This window comes from Herpailurus yagouaroundi, unplaced genomic scaffold, assembly GCF_014898765.1.
Source record: "Herpailurus yagouaroundi ecotype Mexico unplaced genomic scaffold, PumYag 483, whole genome shotgun sequence".
NCBI classification, from domain to species: Eukaryota; Metazoa; Chordata; class Mammalia; order Carnivora; family Felidae; genus Herpailurus; species Herpailurus yagouaroundi.
In genome coordinates, this window is record NW_024412700.1 from 5,677,082 (window position 1) to 5,698,464 (window position 21,383).

The window sequence follows — 21,383 nt, forward strand, 5'->3', positions numbered from 1 at the left end:
GGAGAAGCTTCAGTGCGCCGCAGGCCTTGGATGGCGTCCAGCCCGCAACCCTTCACAGGAAGAGAGCGCCGGAGGGGAAGCACCTGTGTGAGGAGAGCATCCCTTGCACGTTCCGTAAAATAAAAGGAAGGTTGAATCTCTGCCCGGGTGTTACCCAGAGACAGACGTATGTCACACTCAGAGGCGTCACCCCGCACAACGCGCACCCGGGCGGCCCGAGGAGGCCCTGGGGAGGGTGGCGCCCACACCGGCTCCTCGAGCCTCCCCATGTGGTGATCCCAGAAAAACAAGGGAACATCCTTCTAGAATGCAATTTCTCACCAACCAAACAGTGGAAACTGAGAGCAGGAACCACCTGCCTCCTACTGGGTGACCTCCCATCTCCTCTGGAAGAGAGAGGGCCAAGGTCCAATCACAGCATTGAAATATAATCAACGTGATGGATAAGCAATACCATACCGCTCACTTCCTGATCTGAGCTGACGTGTGAGCTTGACCTCACTGAGTGTACCCGGCTCTACAAACCTTGGCATGACCTGACCGTTCCGCCAGGGCTCCTGAACTGCCCAAGATCCTTAAGAACCAATTGTTCTCAAGTAGCTGACCTTGTTTCAGGCTTTGATTTGTTTATCCAATACTTTGTGTACAGACTGCATGAGTACACAGGTGCCATCACAACTAGAACATGGCAGATCTCAATCTGCAGCCTCCCACACGTTTGGTTTTCCCTCCTGTCCCCGACGCCGGGACGCGGACAGAAGCTGGAGCTCTTGTATGCAGAAGCCCAGGCTGAGGGAGGCAGCACTCTCTTAAAACCTGCCAAGTGACAGCTTAAGAAAGCCACTGCTCAGAAGGAGGGGGAGGCCTGCTGTCAGAGGCCCCGGGTGCAACAGGGTCCCCAGGGGCCCACGGTGCTCTGACAGTCTGCCGAGCACGAGACAGGAAGGAGAGGGCAGGACCCAGCTTCCGCCCTCCACCTGGAAATTCAAGATAATCTCATACCCCTGAAAACTCCAGTCTTTACACACAAACCGTCTTTATGTATTTAATTGGCCCTCTCTGGGGGATGTTTTTTGAAACTCGGTCTTTGAAGGCCTTTCATTATGGTATTGAGATAAAGGGAGAAAGAGCAGGGTTTATAGAGAGAACAGAGCAGATAAAAAGAGAAGCAGGAGATGAAAGGAGCCTGGAATGACAAAGGAGGAAGAGCGGTGAAGGACGCCCACACGGAGGCTCAGACGCGGCCTTTGGCTTTTTCCACCTTCCTAGATTCTCCAAGCCAGTTCATTAACTTAACAAGAGAAAAATCACAAACCTCTTTCTTTTTGAAGACTATAATATCAATTTTTAAATTTTCCCAAACGTGGAACAATGGAAGTGTTTTCTACAGAGAGAGTTCAAATTAGAGAAACAGAAGCGTACTGGGGTGAAAGGAGAGACAGGAGGCCAAGACGGCAGGCCAGAGCAGCCACCATGCCGGCCGTCCTGCGGCCAAGCGTCTGCCAGACCCCGGACAGAGTGCCCAGAAACGCACACATGCTGGTACAGGGACACAGCCACACTCGGAGCTGTCTATGCACTCTTCATCACATCTTCTATTTACACCTTTCTGTGGTTTGGAAGCACATAGAACATGAGCGCGTACGCACTCCTAAACACTAAACTCCAGTGAGAATGCTGGGGTGCATGCGTAATGCTCTTTCACTGAGAGCGGGGTCACCCACAACCCTGGAGGCCGGCAGAGCGGTGAGCACAGGAAGGATAACTTACAAAGCACCACGATGCCCATCATCCCCTATGATCCCCCTTACTCTTTGAGTCTCCCGATGTGACAGAGGAAGGAGCAGGGAATGGGGGGAACAGGGGGCCCAGCTCTTCTGACCCTGGAGTGCTGGCTCTTCATTCCCCTGCGTACCTCCAAACAGCAACACAGGAACCAGAACCAGAGCAGTCACCCGGGCACCGCGTCCTTTAGGAGCTGTGTCCCCAGTCTAGGCTCCTGGCAAAGACGGCTCTCCATAAAGGCTTATGAATCAATAACATATAAAACCAGAGTCGATCCAGGTTTTCTTGAGAGGGCCCTGCAGACACATCTTCCCTAACAGGTTCACATGCTAAAGGGGGCGGAGGCCATTTTTCCACACTGGGCCTCCCAGCTCAAAACCCAGCCATCGCCCCCCAGACTTTGTGGCCTCACAGAAACTCGCCTCTTGTAAGAAATCTGTCTAGGGTGAGAGGTTCCTCTCTGGATAAGGTTAAGGGGATGCTGCATTCTGAGGAGTGGTTCTGGCCTTTGGTTAGGGAGGCCTCAGGATTCCTCCCTAAAAAGCCTTGAGTAAGGTCTGATTGAGCCTGTGAATGCAGTCCCTGTCATTAATAATCCAATTACCCTCGGGAGTGGTCCTGTCCTTCTTTAAGAGCGGTGAAACGGAAGAAATCAGACATCTACCCGAGGAAGCCTCAGGAAGCATTTTCCGCCTTTTCTAGACAAATTCTCACCTAGCGTGATAAACACATAACCCTAAAAACAAACTGAGTAACCAGTTTTCCTCTGTTGTCTTGAGAAAGTGACTGACTTACCAAAAGTGAGAGGAAACAGGTATATTTTGTATGTGAAATGTAGGGCGAAGAGACATCTTTGAGAATACAATGTGGGGCTTCAGAGTGAGCTGTGGGGCAGAGAGCGGATCTGGGGGGTAGAGAGCAAAAGCCTTGGGCAGTGTACGAGGACTTCCTAAGGCTCACTGGCCATGTTCGTAAAGCTGAGATAATGATGCTTATTTTGGAAGATGTTTTGAGTATTAGATGCGGTGACACAGGTGACTAGCTCTGCAGCCAGAACACAGACTGTCAGTGTCTTTCTCCCCTGTCTCCAGCAGCAGGGCCTTCACCTGTTCGGAGGAAAGTGCACTGAAATGTAGAAACGGGGGACACGCAGTCCGTTGAGGGGCATGTTCAACTATATACACAAAAGAAACCACAGTGGCACAGGTCACTTATGATTTTATATTCACCACAGGACACCAAGCGAGCATCCCAGGCAGCCCCCACAGCAGGAAAGCAAGTCCCCATTCAGGAAAATTACGAGTCATCTCAAGCCGGTCACCCAGACTCCGAGGCAAGAGGAGAGCAACAGCTGAGTGTGGAGACCGCGGCCCACAGCGTGGCTGGTTACCGGTCTCCCCGGCCTCGCAAAGCCGCGGCCCACTGCCCAGCAGTCTCCCTGATAGCCACAAAAGCAGAAACCGTGAGGAACGTGGACCCAAACGCCTCCACACGCCTACCTAGAACCGTTGTCATCTCTGGCTCCACGTCTTAGAGGAGCAAACACATGCCTACTGTAAAAAACGGCATTTTCTTCAAAATGATTGTGTTCTGCTTGTAAAACATTTTTTTAGTTTAAGGAAATGCAAAGCAGGTCATAAGTTAATCAATTACATGCTTAAAATCCGCTTCAAAGAGACGATCCATGCTGACGTTGAGGTCACCGTATCTCCACTACAGACATTCTCAGATTCTCCCCCAGGACACGGACACACACGTACACGCCATTTATCGGTATTCACGGGTGTGTCCAATGCACACTGTTCACGTGTGTGATCCACGTGTAAGCTGAACCCACATGGCTCAGTAATGGCTACGTTTTAAATGAGTAACAATAACAAACATCCAACCACTTAAGCACTCCCTGCACAACTGCACAACTCCACGGTGCCAATGGGGACGCTGAGGCACGGACAGCTAGCTGCGCCGGATCCCGCCCACATCACGCTGGCAGCAAGGGAAAGACTAGGGACTTGAATTCAGGCCCATGCCCTTGATCACTAAAACTACAGATGGTACTGCAAATCATTACAAACAGTCTACACATTTCCTCATGACCACATGGGACAACTCGGGGCTCATGACTACTCTGCTTAAACTCGTAGATCTTTCTCACTGCCCCTCCTCTCTATTCCCCTGAGGACTTTCCCTTACACCCCCTTAAGGTTCACTTATTCCCGGCCTCTCCCTGCACACACACACCTCCACAGGAGCTCACGTGCCATCCCGCTGCTCTGCCAGAATATTCCTGATCAGGCAGGAAAAGGCTACGCGTCTGCAGACATGAATAATTTTGAAAACTTCCACTGCATATGTACACATACAGCAATACCGCATCGGCGGGAACAGGAAGATGTAAACATGCAACCCATGCTGATACACCTCATGTGAATCTTGTGTCCCTAACCCGCCGTCTGTGCACGTTACCGCGGCGGCCTCCTCAGCCCACAGGCTGCCGTTACCCCGCACTGAAATATCCAGAGGGCGACAACGCCCTCCCGGCGCGTGCTAGCCATCTCGGTAATGCCTGCCCTGCTCTCAATTTTACTTTTGCTCCGATGTTTACCATTTGTACCCGGTTCCGTTTGCTCTCGGCTGAATATGTGAGCTATTCCCAGCGGCCTGGGGAAACTCCCCAGCCGCTGTGCACAACCCGTCACCACGCCCCTGCCAGGGCTGTGTGGGGAGAAGGGCACTGGGGACCCCGTGGGGCCAAACGAGAGGGCACTGGGGAGTCTTCTGCTAGGCAAACATGTCCACACTGAAGGGACAGGACGATTGTGGTGAAACGAGAAACTCCAAGGGCCAAAGGTCACTTCTTAATAAAAGGTGGCAAGAAAAAGTAGCCAGTGGCTGCCTGCCATGCACCTCCTGGACAGCAGGGGCAAAGCCCAGTCGGCTCCTGACCTCCCCATGGGCCCCGCAGGGCAAGCAGAGCGAGAGCCTCACTCCCCTCCACCATCCAGAGCCGGTTCTGACAGGGAGGCCGCCTGCTGGTTGGCAGGTGCCTTCCTGGCCCTTCCTTCCATCCTCGGGGCTCCTCCCCAAGAGCTGGCCCTGTCTCCACTTTTTCTCCTCCTGTGGCCTGTCTTTCCCTCCCCACCACACACCACAGTGGCCTCTCCATTCAGCTGCAGGATGTGAAGAGGGGCTTCACGCCCCTGTCGGGGTGAGTGGAATGCTGACACCCACGTCAGCAATGGGGCACTAGCTCCACACCTTGTTTCCTGTCACTGTACAACACTGGCCCTTGGGCGGGTGGAGACGGTGAAGAACTCCAGCTCTGAGCCTGGGAGTTACAGCCAACAAGGCTGGATTCACCCCGGCCTCCGAAGGACACTGAGTATTCACCTTGGCGGCCGGAGGTCAGCCTGCAGTGCCGTCTGCTACATGAAACGAGCTAACCGGAACGAGTTCCTGGTGTTCAGGGAAACGGTGAGCACGAACATGCATTTGTGACAATCGGAGAAGCCCACTTTGACCCTTAAATGCTCCGTCTAGTGAGCCCCTTTCACTTTGCTCGATGGAGCACCGGACCATTCTGTTACCGACTTCTGTGATAACCCATCCTCATGTCTAGTAACAGCGGGAACGTTCCATAAATGGTGGCTGACTGGATGTGGGAATACCTGTGAAGCAGGTGGGGAAAGTGGCGTCTGATTCCCAAGGACTGAAGGATAAGGTCTGGGACTCCTGGCCAGGAGCGGGGCTTGTTGACCCAGGAGCAGGAGGCACGTCCAGGTCGAGGCGAGGTGGGGTATTCAGTGCCACAAGGAGAGAGAGAGGCTCATCTTCACTCTGTTCCATTGGGTCATGCCAGTAGCAGGTTCCACTTGCGTGGCATTCTGGAACTCTCTAACTGCAGCTCCCAGTGTCAGCCCCCTGAGCTCCAACGCGACTTTCTCTAGAGTGGCTCTCGCTCTGTTACTAGGTATCATCGATGGCGTCTGTCTTCGTGCTCGAGAATTTAGACAAAGTCGTTGTACGGAACCACACTTCCTCGAGGGGAGTCTATTCGTTTTTGTTTTGCTTTATTTTGATTCTCTGTTTAAGGTCTAGGAGCCCCTCTAGTTTTGGTGGAAAATTTTGGTTTTGGTTGGTTTCAAATGTTTTCCCAAAGGCGTTTATCCACCTGCCTCTGTCTTGAAATGTGAGGTTCGCGGCGTGTCCTGTGGCAAGAACACAGCCCAGAACGGCCGAGAACGTCAGTGCCACTGCTGCCTGGTGTGTGGCTCCTGCCTTGTAACAACTCTTTAGAGGACTAATACAGTATTGAAAACACGTACCAATGTTCCTGACCCTATACTTCCATTCCTGACTTCAAATAAAAGTGACTGCTTCATACAGCTTTGGCGTTTACTCATATGACCGGCTGACATGCCCAGAACCCTACAAAATCACAAGAAAGTTTTAACTCAAGAAGAGAGAGATGAAAGAGGGAGAGAAAGAAGAGGATGATAAAAACTATTTCCAAAATGAGAGGTCCAGGATCCATTTGTAATTATCTGCCCACCTGAGTCTAAGGGCTTTTATTCGATAAGACAGGTAGTACACAAACCCGTAATGTGAACAGAAGCTTGATTGGCCCCGTGACCTACACAGCTTTGAGTGAGGTTTCATTCTAAATTCCAGCCCCAAAAAAGGACCTGCCCCCCACCCCCACCTTCCCGCTTCTTTCAGAAATGCAAAGAAATGCAAGGTGTTCTGTGCCATCTGGGAAGCGTCCAGGTCTCACAGGCCTCAACTGCTCTCCTGCAGGTACACCTAACTCTCCCGAGGGAGAAGACTCTGGCGCATCGGAAATGAAGCCTCCAGGAAGCGATGATGGTCCCCGCTCCAGAGTGCAGGGTGCTCAAAAGCAGGTGCCGGCCAGCCTCCGGATGTGGCAACCTAAATCCAGCCTTCAGCTTTTCAAGTTTTAAAAGGGATGAAGTCTACCTGACTTCACACTTAAAATTAAAAGGCAAAATCTGTAGTTCACATGAGAAAAAAATGCAAGCTTTTACAGTGTTCAAAGTTAAGAAACCTACCTTTTAATCACAGGGGTAGTATATATTGTGCCAACATTTGTTGACATGTAAGCATCTTCTAAAAGACAACAATTCGATTCTCAAATGCATATAAAGAATGACTTTGGTTTGCCCCCTAAGTGACAAGTCTTAGTTTTCATTTCTGGTTCCCAGATTTGTAGTCTTTCATGTAAATTAAAGGTTCACTCTGGTGTCAGCTAAGTGCATCCCAGCTCGAGAAGACAGAGTTCTGTTTTCTGCCTCTATTCTGCCTTGAGAATCAGTCATGCGATGGTCTGCCGTCAATTCCTGCAAGAAATGTGTCTAGATGAGCCACGGGAGGCGTGCCACTCAACAGGACAGGGGAGGCGGACTGGGGTGGAGAATCGGCGGAGGAACTGGTGAGGGGGGTGACTGCAGCGGAGGAAGGAGGGGAGAAGCCCAAGGCTGAAGGGACGCAGAGCTTGGCGGCTTCCACTTCCCTCCGTGTGATCCGCTCGCCTTGCCGAGAGCTGGGATGTGTGTCCACTAAACCCTACCTCACTTTGCACTTCACCACACTTGCACCAAACTTCCACACTGCCACGGGTGTTTGCTGTATCTGGTGCCAGTTATCAAACCATCATCTTGCAGCTCTCTTCTGCACACTATCAGATCCCATGGCTGACGTGACTCGATAGTTACATACACGGAAAGATCAATTTGTGTCAGTCTAAACCCTCTTGGCCCATCCTCTTATGACCAGCTGTCTACCCTTTTGAGGCTGCTGGCAGGGCAGTGTGTGGTAGGTGGGCATGGAGGCTCCGGGGCCCCCAGGCCCCTGGTGCTCCCAGGAGGGTGGTAGCTTCCTGGACACGACACTGAGAGCCGGGCACAGGCAGTGAGATGGCCAGAGGGCCCAGTGAGTGTGGCCAGAAGTCCCTGTCCTTCGCCAGAAGTTCCGAAAGTCCTTGAATATCATAGAAAATATGACATCCTTTCCCCCAAAGACATATATTTCCTAGTCATTCTGTTCCTTAAGAGATAATGGTGAAAGTGCAGTGTGCAGAGTAAGACTGATTCTCTCAGAATGGAGTTCTTAGAGGAACAGACACAAACTATGCCGTTTCTGGTATCACGGCTCTGAAGAGCTGTGGAAAAATAAAGCTTTAAAATTGATCGTATTTGCTGTTCTAAACTACAGGACTATTTTCTCCTAATTTCAGACCGATCAACATTTAGAAGAGTTAGAACTAACTCTTTGGCTTTCACGTGTCTGTCCTGACGTCAATAATCTGGAAACCAATTCTGAAATGTACCAGGGGAGCTCTTTGTTCAAAGGAAATGTGCCAAGAATGCTTTAGGAAGGTAGAGAGGCCCCCTTCGCGGTGTGAATGACGTTGCTAGTCCGCTCATTTCATACCATGTTTCCTTGTAGTTCGGCAACCCTCAGCCCACACACTGCAAGCCCACTTTGACTATTCTTTCTCTTTCTTTAGAGAGAAAATGTGTGTCGCAGAAGGGGTTTTCCTTTAATTAAGACCTCTCGTCTCTCCTTTGATTGCAAAATTCACCAGCGAGAAGGAGTGCTTTTGAGCCAAGGAGGAGAGGTTACCAGCAAATACGGACTTGGAAAGAATATGTGGCTCAGGCGGATTCTTAGCAAACAGAAGGTGATGGTCAATGTTTAGTCACACAAAGGCTTTTGCAAAGTTTGGGCTGCGATGTGTACATACTGCATGTGCCAGGTTCAAAGTCACACAAGCTCTGTGACCACGTATTTCCACAGCTGTGTGCCCTCATCGCTGCATATGGCTCGCGCTATGTTTGGGAGAGCGCCACGAGAGACACTTTGTGAACAGCATGCATACCCCACTATGGATATAGACAATGCTCACTGAATTTACAAAACCAACTTTTTGAAAATGTAGGTATACGACTTGTTACGTATACGACAGGCGTATTCAAGTGTTCTACAGCGTTCTGTGTCACTCTTATGGTTTATAGTTCTTTTTAATTGCCTGTTCACATTCCTTAGAACAAGGCTGTTGATGGTATTCTCTCGTGATGTTTAAACTCCGCTTATCTGTAGTGATGCTCCCTTTTCCCAAGTGTTGTGTATTTATTCCTTTGCAGCACTGTTGTTGGCCAAACAGAAGTCTCTCTGGTTTATAAGTCTTTTCAAAGAACTGGGTTTTTCGTTTGTTCTTGCTGTCTTCATTATTTCTTTTTCACTGCTCCTCATTTTCTGCTCTTTTCTTCATTAGTCCCTTCTTAAACTGCCTTGTGTTTACACTGTTGGCTTTCCTATTATTTACCGTGTCACAAAATGGTTCATGCATACAAAAAGGAATAAAACCATCTGATAAACGGACTGCACTCCCCACTGTCTTACGTAAGACACACAACGTACAACGCTGCATCGGAGCCCCCTGCCCCCGACCGCAGCTCACTCTGCCTGACTCCAGAGGCGACCACTATCCCCACGTTGCGTTCAACGTTCTGTATTCCCCGCTCCACGCGCACGGTGTGTGTGAGTTCTCCTAACCAGGAGACAGTACAGTCCTCCTCTTTCATGTTCACGGTCTCAGACTCTGCATATTCTGTACGACCTCGCTTTATTTATTTGCTCAACATGTTTGTGAGATGCAGGCATGTTGATACACGTGCCTCCAGTTTGTTGACCCTGGTTACATATAGCGTTGAATCTCTTCCTGGCTAATGGAGGTTTAGCTTACTTCCATTGGTTTTCATTACCACAGATGTAGCAATGCCTGTTACAGACGGAGCACAGATACACAATCTGGAGTCCATAACCAGAAGTGGAGAGCTGTGATTTGGGTATTCACTTAACCCATTTTTTTTTTTTTTTTTTTTTTGCTAAAACAGCTTCCAAAATGGTTGTGTCTGCTGTGTCTAAGAATTTTCAATTTGCCCCAGACTCGGGTCAATACTTGGGAATGTCGTATTCTTTCATTTTTGCCATCTTATAGTTAATGAAATAACCTCTTGTGATTTTAACTTCCATTTTTCTAATTTCTTGTGAGGCTAAGCGGGCTGTATTTCTCACCAATTCATGAGCACTCTTTATGTTCCGGGCCTGAGGTGTGACTGCTGCCCTGCCTACCGACCCCCTCATGGCCTCTCCACCCCTTCCAATCCCCACTCACCCTCAGTGGCCCCTCCACCAGGTTCCCACCACGCATGAATGTCCAACTGTATATAATGAAAATCCTGAGAAGGACAAGCATCATCACTGTGACCGTACATGCCCTCCACGTGCACCTCTCCATCTCTCCACCCCACAGCACGAATCTGCCTGGAACTCGGAGGGGTAGTGGGCCTCAGCTGGACCTCAGCAAGAAGGAATGACTCCAATTTCCAGGAGCATAAGGGGGTTTCCTAACAAGGGAAGACAGGTAAGTGGAGATTCACTGCAAGCAAAGAGAATGACCGAGGAAGAATATGAAGGAAGCAAAGCTAGGCTTACGTGTCCCACCGCACAGAGCATCTTGGCATAGCAGGGGACATAACGCGGAGCCCACAGCCCACCCCCGTGCAGAAGGCCATCACATCTGGAGATCACTGCAGCCCATATTGGTGTTCTGTTCCATTCCATAGCATTAGATGATTTCTTTTCATTCTCTTTTAAGGAATTATAAAACTGTGTTAGAGTTTGTTTTTTTTTTAACTTTGCTTTTTTGCTTTTGGTTTTGACATACAGCTCAATACAACAGGAGACTCTTGCCAAGAAATAAATCCATAGTTGTTTTCATGACAGCAAATTATGTGCCAACGAGTGACATTTAAATGCTGAATTTTAATGGCTCGTCAGAAGAAGTGAAATGTATTTTTTAAAAATTTAATACACAAGAGAACAATGAGGAGCGTTCTTCTTGTAGGACACAAGAATGGTAAATAGAAAGTGAACACGTTTTTTCCCTTGATGTATGTATTTACGTTGGAAAAGAAAGTTGCACAATTAAAGCCCATCTTCCCTTCTTTCTTCATGAGGAAGTGTCCTGAACGGCGGTGCAAGCAGCTGTCGATGAGACGAGCAACCATATGGCCAAGAAGCAGCCTTGATGTACGGAAACATACAACCTGCTGTACTTCAAATGCAGCTACCTGGATAGAATGCTTTTAAGGGATTCCGAAGAAGCTCCCTTCCCCAAAACCATCTCATATCAGGCTAACCAAGTTCAGTACGCCAGCAGGATTAGAGATTCTTTTCCTAGAGTAAGACATACACTCCCAACACCTCCAGGATGTTATTATGGTATTGAGCTTTGCATGACCAAGGTGAAAAACCCAAAACATCCAAAGGACAAGTCAGGAAGAAACTAGATAACAGACTGAAAATATCTGAGAAAAAGTTCTGGATTACATGGCACTGTTGGAAACAAGTGTCAGATGGAGGACCCCAAAGTGGTGTGGACACATACATGTGTTCATGTGTTTTTATATGTGTGTGTTTCTGTGTGTGCTCATGTGTGTGCACATGTGTATGTGTCTGTGTGTGCACTCAGTCATGTGTGTGTAAATGGACATGTGTGTGCTTGTGTGTGCTCAAACATGTGTGTACATGGTTGTGTGTGAGTGCGTGTGTGTGAATGTGCGTGTTTGTGTGTGTCCTCACGTGTGAATATACATGGGTGTGTGCATGCGTATGTGCGTGGTAGTGTGTGTGCTCACACGTGTGAGCGTACATGGATGCGTGCATGTGAGTGCATGTGTGTGTGATCACACATGTGTGTACATGGACATGTGCATGTGAGTGCATGTGTGTGCGTTTGTGTGTGTGCTTGTGTGCGTGCATGTACTCACATGTGTGCATGTGTGAGCTCACATGTGGAAGTGTGGAAGTGTATGTGCGTGGTTGTGTGTGCTTACACGTATGTGGACATGTATGTGTGTTTGTGTGCTCACATATGTGTGTACACCGACGTGTGCATGTGTATGTGCATGTTTGTGTGTGCTCACATGTGTGTATGTACATGGATGTGCATGCATGTGTTTGTGTCCTTGTGCGTGGGCATGTATGTGTGTGCTTGTGTGTTCACGTGTGTGCACGTACATGGATGTGTGCATGTGTATGTGTGTGTGCTCACGCATGTGTGTGCACATGGATGTGTGTCTGTGTGTGAGTGAATGTGCATGTTTGTGTGCTCACATGTGTGCATGTACTCACACGTGTGCATGTGTGTGCTCACACATGTGCATGTACATGGACATGTGTGCATGCTTGTGTGTGCTCACACGTGTGTGTACGTGGGCATGTATGCGCATGCTTGTGTGTGCTCATGTGTGTGTGTGTGTGTACGTGGACATGTGTTGCATGCTTCTGTGTGTGCTCACACGCGGACGTGTGTGTGCTCGTGTGTGTGTGTGTGCTCATGTGTGTACACATACACATACGTGCTTGTGCATGCGCTCACATATGTGTGTACACGGACATGTGCATGTGCGTTTGTGTGTGCTCACACGTGTGCATGGACGTGTATGTGCGTTTGTGTATGCTCATGTGTGCGCTTCTGTGTGCTCACGTGTGTGCGTGTACATGGATGTGTGCATGTGCGTATAAGTGTTGATGGGAGTGAAGGTACTGCAGCCCACACCCAGAGGGGCAGTCATACTGTCCAGAATCAAAATATGCCAAAATCACCCAACTGTAAACTTAGCAGCTGAGGTAACATGAGTCTCCCCTGCCTGTGGCAGGGCCAGCAGCACGAGCCCTCAGACGCGGTTACAGGCACAGGGCTGAGACACACCAAATGGCCTCCGGTCTTAGTGTTTCTCCCGTGCTTACTGAAGACACAGATTCCCAGGTCCTGCTCCACAGTCCTTGTTGGAACCACTGGAACGGGCCCAGGAATCTGCCTGTTCCAAGTTTTGAGGATGAGTTTTCCTAGCCTGAGAAAGCCAATAGCCCCAGAAAAGAGAGGTCACAGATCACAGATCAGGGAGCAAAGGGCACCCTGGAAAAGCAGTCCCAGGGCAGAGCCGAGCTAGGAGGCTCAGCTGTGCGGCCACAGCACTTGTGTCCTGTTGCCTGTGATGCGGCTGAGCTGACCCTCGGCAAAGCCTGTGGCAGGCTGGGGACTCAGGGAGGGGGACTGCTTGCACCATGTGGCCGGCGTGACCCCCTGGCTCCAAGAAGAGGCCCTTGTCTTTGAGAATGTGCACCAGAGACACGGGGGCAGTAAGAGCTCATCCCAGGGCTCATAAGCGGTCAGAAAGATCGGCTGTATACGGGCCATGTGCTGAGGGGGCAAGCACGGAGCGAGGTGGGGAAGGGAAGAGCCACTCCCGCCTCCCTCAGGGAGGCTACTCTTGTCCACGTCCAGAGTCGCAGGCCATGGCTGGTGTGGGGCCGAGATGAGGCCAGGAGTGCCCAGTCACAGGAAAGGTCAGACCCAAAAGGGGGCCATTGTAAGTGCAAGCTATTTGAAGGGTACATCCATGAGCCTCTCCATCACTTTAACGTGCCCTCTTGTGACTAAGCAGCAAACAGCCATCAGCAGCAGAGGTGACCCCCCAAGACAGAACCCCACACCTACCAGACATCTCCCAGCTTGGGTGGGAAGCACCAGGTGGCTCCCAAGAGACTCACACAGCCTGCTCCAGGACCAGCCAGAGGGAATTAACTTAGAGCTGGGGGGGGGGGGGGCGGTTTCTAGAGCAAGATGGATGTCACAGGGTAGGACTAAGTGTCATAGGGCAAAAGTGGGTGTCCTAGGGTAGAACCAAGTGATCTAGGGCAGGACTTGGTGACCTAGGACAGGACTGGGTGTCCTAGGGCAGGACCAGGTGATCTAGGGCAGGACCAGGTGATCCAGAGCAGGGCCAAGTGATTTAGGACAGGACCCAGTGATCTAAGACAGGACCAGGTGACCTAGGACAGAACTTGGTATCCTAGGGCAAGACCGAGTGATCTAGGACAGGACTGGGTGACCCAGGGCAGGACTGGGTGTCCTTGGGCAGGACCAGGTGATCTAGGGCAGGACCGGGTGATCTAGGACAGAACTGGTGACCCGGGGCAGGACTGGGTGTCCTAGGGCAGGACCAGGTGATCTAGGGCAGGACTGGGTGATCTAGAACAGGATTGGGTGACCTAGAGGAGGACTGGGTAGAGCAAGCAAAATGCCTTTAAGTAGGCAAATGGATAAATAAACAGTCGTACCTCCAGACAGTGGAATATTATTCAGCAGTAAAAAGAAATGAGCTATCAAGTCATGAAAATAGAGGTACACGGAGGAACCTTAAATGCATATCACTAAGTGAAGAAGCCAGTCCGAAAAGGCCTATACATTGTGTAAGTCTAACTCCATGAAATTCTGGAAAAGGCAAAACCACGGGAGACAGTAAAAAGATATGTGGTCGGATGATTAGGGGGAGGGATGAACGGGGACGCACTGAAGACTTTTAGGGCAGTGAAAGTACTCTGTATGATTGTGTAGGGACGGACACATGTCATTGTACATTTGTGCAAACCCATGGAGTGGACCAAAAAAAGTTAACATTAATGTAAACTATGGGCATTAGTTAATTACAATGTATCAGTATTAACTCATCAACTGCAACTAATATACCATATCAAGCCAAGATGTTAATAACAGAGAAATCTTTGGGGAGGTGGGGATAAGGGAGTATGTGCAAAGTGTCAAGACTTTCTCTGCTCAACCTTTATGTAAATCTAACATTCTCTAAGAAATAAAATCTATGAATTAAAAACCTTATTTGCCTTTATGCTTAACCACCTCCACAAAGTACTGCTCCTATGTCTCAGACTCACTCTGAGCACTAAACCTGCAGCGTAACCTTGTGTGACTGCAGTGATGCCATCGGAATCCCCAGCCTCACAGGGTCTTTAGGGCATTATCTGGGAGGGACGCAACACTGGAAACTGGGAAAGAGATACGTGGGCAGGTCCTAAGGAAGCTGGGACACTGAACCCCTCCGCTCCACCAACCTTTCTTTGCCAGAAGAAGCCCTCCTTCCCCTCCTGCTAAAGAGGCCAACCCTGTCTGAAGAACGTGTCTGAGCCACCCAGGTGGTTGCCCCACATGGTCCTGCTGAGCCTTCGCCAGACACACCGTCACCACCTCTCACTGCATCTGGACCTACACCTGGACTTAAGTCCCAGCAGGCCCCAGGGTGGGAAGGCACAGAGAGAGAGAGAGAGAGAGAGAGAGAGAGAGAAAGAGAGAGAGAGAGAGACGCCCTCAAAGAATGGCATGATCTTGCCAATTTACACCAACAGAAACCTGGGCAACACATGTGGGAATGGCTCTTAAGTATGTGAGATCAAGATGGAACGAACAGAAATTGGACCAGGCTAAATGTATTGATATGGGCCACTAAGCGCAGATTCTCCAACCAATGTTTTAGATTAGGGGGCTGGAAATAGCTTTAACAGTTTCCACCAATGGTTGACATAAACAGGCATCCGAAGGGGGTGTCCATATGAAATGACGTGGAGATGCCAGTATTTCCTTGTTATATCACAAAGAGGCAAGTGTCTGAGGTTTATGGAAATTGGGACACTGGAGTGGATTGCCATGTAAGACCTGCTAATGACCTCAGGAGGGTCAAGAGGATATGCCTTTCCCCAAGACTATGAGAGATGAGTTTAGAAGAGTGCCCCAGCACCCTTGAAGAGCTCTGTGCTGATGCCCCCTCAGGTCAGAAAGTACCGTGGGAGAGCTCTCTTCAACCTGGGATCCCAAAGTGCAGAGGGGACGACGGGATCTTGAGGTGGCAAGGGCCAAGGGGGCGCACGTAAGAGCTAAGGACAGATGGTTGTGGTCACCACAAAGCAGCAAGCAGAAGACCGTCGTTACTGACTAGGTGAGCAGACTGCTCCTACCACTGGAATAGACAGACAGAAGGCCTCCAAGAGTCTTAGGGACCTGCATAAGCAGGAAAGTTCCGGATCTACAGAACTGAGGTCTGGCTTGAATCACCAACACAGAGTCACGGCCCTTCAAACAACTTCCAGACTTGGCACAATCCCAGGTCATAGAGTAGAGCCCCAGGAATGAAGCTGCAGGGTCGGGGCAGAGTCCCTGAAGGGTACACAAGTCAGCAATTCATACAGTGATTCCTTCTCCTAGCCTTCCCCAGAGGGACCTGCGCCCTTGTGCCAGGATGAGTGTGTACCAAGGGAAAAGGAGATAATGAGAGTCTTCAGTGGCTATCAAACACTGACTCTGAACTGACGCTAATAGCAGAAAAACCCAAACATCACTGTGGCCCCCCCCAGTCAGAGCAGGGGCTTACAGAGGCCAGGTGATCGCACTCACTGTGTCATCATTCCCCCAGCTCTGGAGTGGACACACTCAGGGGCTGGCAGGTCCCCCACACTGATTCCCTGACTGGCAGATTCAGGGCTATTCTGGTGGGAGAGGCCCGAGGACAGCCTCTGGATATAAAACCTTGTACCAAAAGCGATACGGCCTCCCTGGAGGGCACGGTTAGTGGGAGATTAGTGCCACCGTCAAGGACTTGAAGGATGCCGGGGAGGTGACTGACACCACGCCCCTTTCAACTCTCCTGCTTGGCCTGTGCCCAGAGAGGTGGATTGTGGGAAAGGACAGTGGATTATCATGAACTTAACCTGGTGGTGACTCCAAGTGGTGCGGCTGTTGCAAAGGTGGTCCCGCTGATGGAGGAGTCAGCACAGCCACGGTGCCCGCGACGCAGCTGTTGGTCTGGTGACCACTGTCTCTACACCCATACTTAAGACCAACAGAAGCTGTCTGCTCTCATCTGCTGAGGTCAGCAACATGCCTGCACTGTGCTATATCACAGGTGTATCAACCCTCCAGCCCCCTGTCACACCTGCACTGTGCTATATCACAGGTGTCCCAACCCCCCAACCACTGTCATTATCTGGTCCACCGGGGCCTTACTTAGTTCTGTCCACACAGCATCATGCATGGGACGTCAGTAAATTTAGAAATTATGCTGATTGGACCTAATAGGGAAGAAGTAGCAACTACCCACATATGTGGCTAAGACACCTGCACACCAGACTCGGATGCTGCTTGGCCCTTCGGAAGGCCCCAGAGGCAAATCACAGAGCAGACCCTTAGGGCTTGGGAGCACACACACATCTCTGCAGATAACTACTCTCCTTTCAAGAAACCGCTTTTGGCTGCTACTATACCTTAGTCAAGAATGAACGCTTGGCCACAGGCCACCGAGCTACCACACAATTCGGTTACTGTGAACTAAGTGTTGTATGACCACGGCCGTCTTACAGCTCACACACGTTGTTGGCCCTCTGTCCACTCACTCGGATCTGTAAGCAGCTGCCAGCAACTGCCCTTTCCCCCAGGGTCCCGTTCAGCTTCTGGGAACTGTGCACGTTCGGCACCCTGACGAGGGGCTGACTTTCGCAGGACACCTCATCACCAAGGTCAGGGCCACGAGAACGGTCATGGGCTCCTGTCCGTCCTTGTCCTCGACCTCTCATCTCACGCCCACGGTCCCTTCCCACTGCCTGCCCTGCAGATTCAGGCTCCAGACCAAAGACAGCAGTCTGGGAGACACGCTCCATCATCGCCCATGCCTGCACACGACCAACTCCCTGTAACTGATCGCGCACGCGGTCTCCTAGCGGTTCTGCTTCCCTGCCTGAACCTGGGACAGTTAGTGTCCTGGGGAGAAAGGGTGCCATAGTCCAATGACTCGGAGCGAATGAATGAATGTAATTCTTTACTGCAGAACTTTCCGGCATGTTCACGAACCAGCATACATCACGAACATCCAAAAGGAGGAAAGGAGCAAGTAATGTTTCCCAAACCTACTGGACCACAGACTTTTTTCTTGATGGAGCCACTGATAAGCTCTGTGGGATATGATGTAGAAAGAACGTATGGACTCAGGTCCATGTTCCTCTCCTGGTCCCTCCTTCCAGGCCTGGGCCCCCAGCAGGGCCATTTTAGGTCCTGACCACGAGACATGCGAATTTCACCCTCCAGGAGCTTCACCCTGACCCTCACCTGACACCAAGGTGTTGTGTTTGCAAGTGGGCCTCCTGTCCAGGCTCCGAGGGCACAGGAAACAGGGCTTTACTGCCGTAGTAGGAACAGGGCATAGTAATGCTAAGCATGCCGATGCAGCTTCCCCCTCTGTTTCAAAAATTATATACATAATATAAATTACGTATGTGATAATTATGTGTATAATAATATCTGAGTCATTGTAATTATTTTTATTCTGAAGTTAGCTAACATACAGCGTGGTCTTGGCTTCAGGAGTGGAACCCAGTGATTCATCACTTACATACGACAGCCAGTGCTCATCCCAACACGTGCCCTCCTCAATGCGCATCACCCATCTAACCCACCCCCCACCCTCCTCTCGCCAGCACCCCTCAGTTTGTTCTCCGTATTTAAGAGTCTCTTAGGGCTTACCTCCCCCTCTGCTTTTATCTTATTTTTCCTTCCCTTCCCCTATGATCTTCTAAGTTTCTCAAATTCCACATGAGTGAAATCTTATGATATGCGTCTTTCTCTGTCTACCTGACTTATTTCACTTAGCATATTTTTAAAACTATCTTCTTAGCACCCCTGTGAAGTAAACAGGTAACAGGAAGCTCCTGTATAACAAAAACTTGCATAATGACAGTATTTAGAGGCAAACTGACTTTCTGGGGGTTGATCAGTGGCTGGCTTGCACGTGGCTGAGGGGGGCTGGTCCCAGGCCTGGCGTCTCTGTCACGTGACCTGTAGGTGTCTCTCCTACTCTCTGAAGCACCGTCAAACTGCTGTGGTTCCTGGACGCCCGGCAGCATCTAGGGCCACCTCTAGCCCACGAAGGGAACCCCCGCTGGAACCTTCTAGGAGTAAGGCTGCCTGCTCCTAGCCCTCTTCTATCTCAGCACTGGTCCCCCCGACCTAAGAGGCCCATGATCTTTAAGGAGAAGCAAAGCACCTGCTGAACGCTGGGTGCAAAGGCAGCTCGGGCCAGCAGCCCAGGACAGGACAGTTTGGCCCACACCTGCCTACCTGTTCGGGAGAGCTTCTGCAAGGTGGCTGCCAGGTGCTGCAGAACCGCCGGTGACACTTCATAGCGGTGTGTGTCTACCGCTGGAACCTTCTGGCACCTTCCAAACACTCCATCTGTGAGAAAAGGGAAGCAGAGAAGAAAAAGTGACATTTCATTTTCAGAGAGAAGAAAGGCATTACACACATCCTTGCAATATATTCTAATTATGCACTGTGGTGAGGCTTTGGAACACGGCTTTAGAAAGTCATCAAAACACTATCATAAGTCAGAAGCACTTGGAAAGTAATGGTTTGTTTAAATAGAAGAGCATGATAAAAAACACAGTTCCAAAGGTATAGAGAAAAGGACGTGAATTCAGAGTAGCTGGCATTTTCTATTCTACTTTCTCATCCCTTCTCCCCTCGCCACCCCCGCCACTCACTTTTTGTAATTTCCTGCCCCTGGCTTTCACCTTTCTGACTTGAAGCTTTGCTTCTGACAGTCCTGTGACAGAAAAGCCAATAGTACTCAGGATCGGTTTTCCAGATGAGAAACAGAACACCCAGGGAATATAAACATGAGTTTGTGGAAGCCTGAGGATCGTGGAAGTACCTGCCACGCAGGCTGGCAAACGGGGGCAGATATGTGGGAACGGCTGCTCAAGGCGCTTCCAGAACAAGAGAGACTAACGGGCACAATTTATCTAGTCTGTTCCATCTGCCTAAAATGACACACTCTGCTCATCAACATCTTTTCAAACCACACCCTCCAGTTAATTTAGGCCCCAGTTAGTCTTTATTCGGCAAATTGTTCACTTTGAAATAAGCTTCCTGTAGGGGGTTCAAACATCCAAATTACTGTCCTTCGTACACACAAAAGACTAATTCAAGGGCCAGGCGGCCATCTGCAGCTTCAGGCCCGGATAGAGGGAGAAACACTTCCCTTATTGTTCACAACAGTCTCACTGCACGAAGTGTAGCCGAGGAAAAGCCTTCAAGTGCAACAAGTTTAATCGTCAGAGACACGTTCGCCCGGTGCCAGGCTGACTCAGGGATTACGGGTCTGATGTCCCATATGTGCTTAAGATGGATGGCGCTGTGTGATCGGCAGAAAATCATCCCAAGTATGGAGAGCATGTCGTGGATTTCTACGGGACTTTGCACAGCAGGGGACACAGCCGGCACAGCTGCTCATTCCGGGCACACCACGGCCATGCAGAAAAGTCAGACCCTCTGCCGGCCCCGCCCCCCGCACAGGGATCTACTGGGCACCTCTGCCGGTCACCTCTGTGGGTCACCCCGGCCGTGCGGAGCTCTGCCGGTCACCTCCACCCTCTGCCGGCTCTGCCGGCACCGCCCCTCTGTCTGAGTGACTCACTTAACACAACGGCCATCTCCAGCCACAGTGATTCCCAGTCACAGTTCCCTTGGAGGGAGGGTCTCATCTCCCTGCCACTACCCAGTGAGACAGGCAATCTGCTCCACGTGAACACAGACAGCAAGTGTCCCCGTTCTTTTGATTTTGCCTTGTGCGAAGAACCCTGTGTTCATGTGGGGATGGCGTGTTCATGTGGGGATGGCGTGTTCATGTGGGGAAGGACAAGGGGGCAGGGAGGAGAAGGAGGCTAAGAGAAAAGCTAAGAAGTCTCTATAATGTACCTGAAACTCTCATTTTACTTTACAAATGGAGTATCTCGAAAGTAGAATTGTAACATGTAGAGACTGGGAGGAGCATTAAGATGGGCTGACCCCACATTTTACAGTTGAGCGTCGTGACCTGCTAAGGTCCTCATCAGTGAAAAATGGCCAAAGACATTTCCTATCTATTTTGGAACATCCCAAGTGAATTAATTCCCTCTGAAGTATAAACGGCTTCACCCTTGAAAGTTGGTTTGTGCCACACAACGTGGTAAATATATTTTTGGAAAAATAATTATTGGATTTTCTTGAAATCTCTCTCTCGACTATATACTTAAAATACATATATATAATATACTACATAGTATTTTTGTGCTTTTCAAATTAGGTTTAGTTTTAGCTAGTCATTTGGTTTTAATGATTTAAATGTTAAAACTAAACCAACCATTGATTCTCTTTGCCCCTAGACCACAGCTTTGCTGATGAGGCAGGACAGACCTTTCCCCAGTACATTTCTTTAAACTTTATCCTTTAAATAAACTTTATTTTTTAAAGCAGTTTTAGGTTCACAGCAAAGTTGAAGGGCAGGTACAGAGAGTCCCCATATACCTCCTGCCCTCACGTATGCAAACCAACAGCCCCCAGCCTGAGTGGTACATTTGCCACAACCAATGAGCCTACAGTGATGCCTCTTTATCACCCAAAGGCTGTAGTTCACATCAGGGTCATTCTCGGTGTTGTGCACCGATGGGTTTGGACAAAAGCACAGTGGCACGTGCTCACCATTATAGTGTCACGCAGGGTAGTGTCACTGCCCTGAAAATCCTCTGTGCTCCCCCTGTTCACCCCTCCACGCCTCTCACCCCTGGCAACCATTGACCATTTTACGGTCTCCAAAGTTGTGTCTTTTCCAGAATGGCATATACAGTTGACCCTT

General features: G+C 49.9%; 1 protein-coding gene across 1 annotated transcript in view; it reads right to left on the reverse strand.

Annotated features, from left to right (window-relative positions):
• PTPRN2 (protein tyrosine phosphatase receptor type N2) overlaps positions 1–21,383 on the reverse strand; it is a 748,038-nt gene that overhangs the window by 552,107 nt on the left and 174,548 nt on the right. The window contains exon 3 of the mRNA XM_040464596.1: positions 18,830–18,943. Coding sequence (XP_040320530.1) covers positions 18,830–18,943 — 114 coding nt within the window. The remainder of the gene's footprint in view (positions 1–18,829; positions 18,944–21,383) is intronic.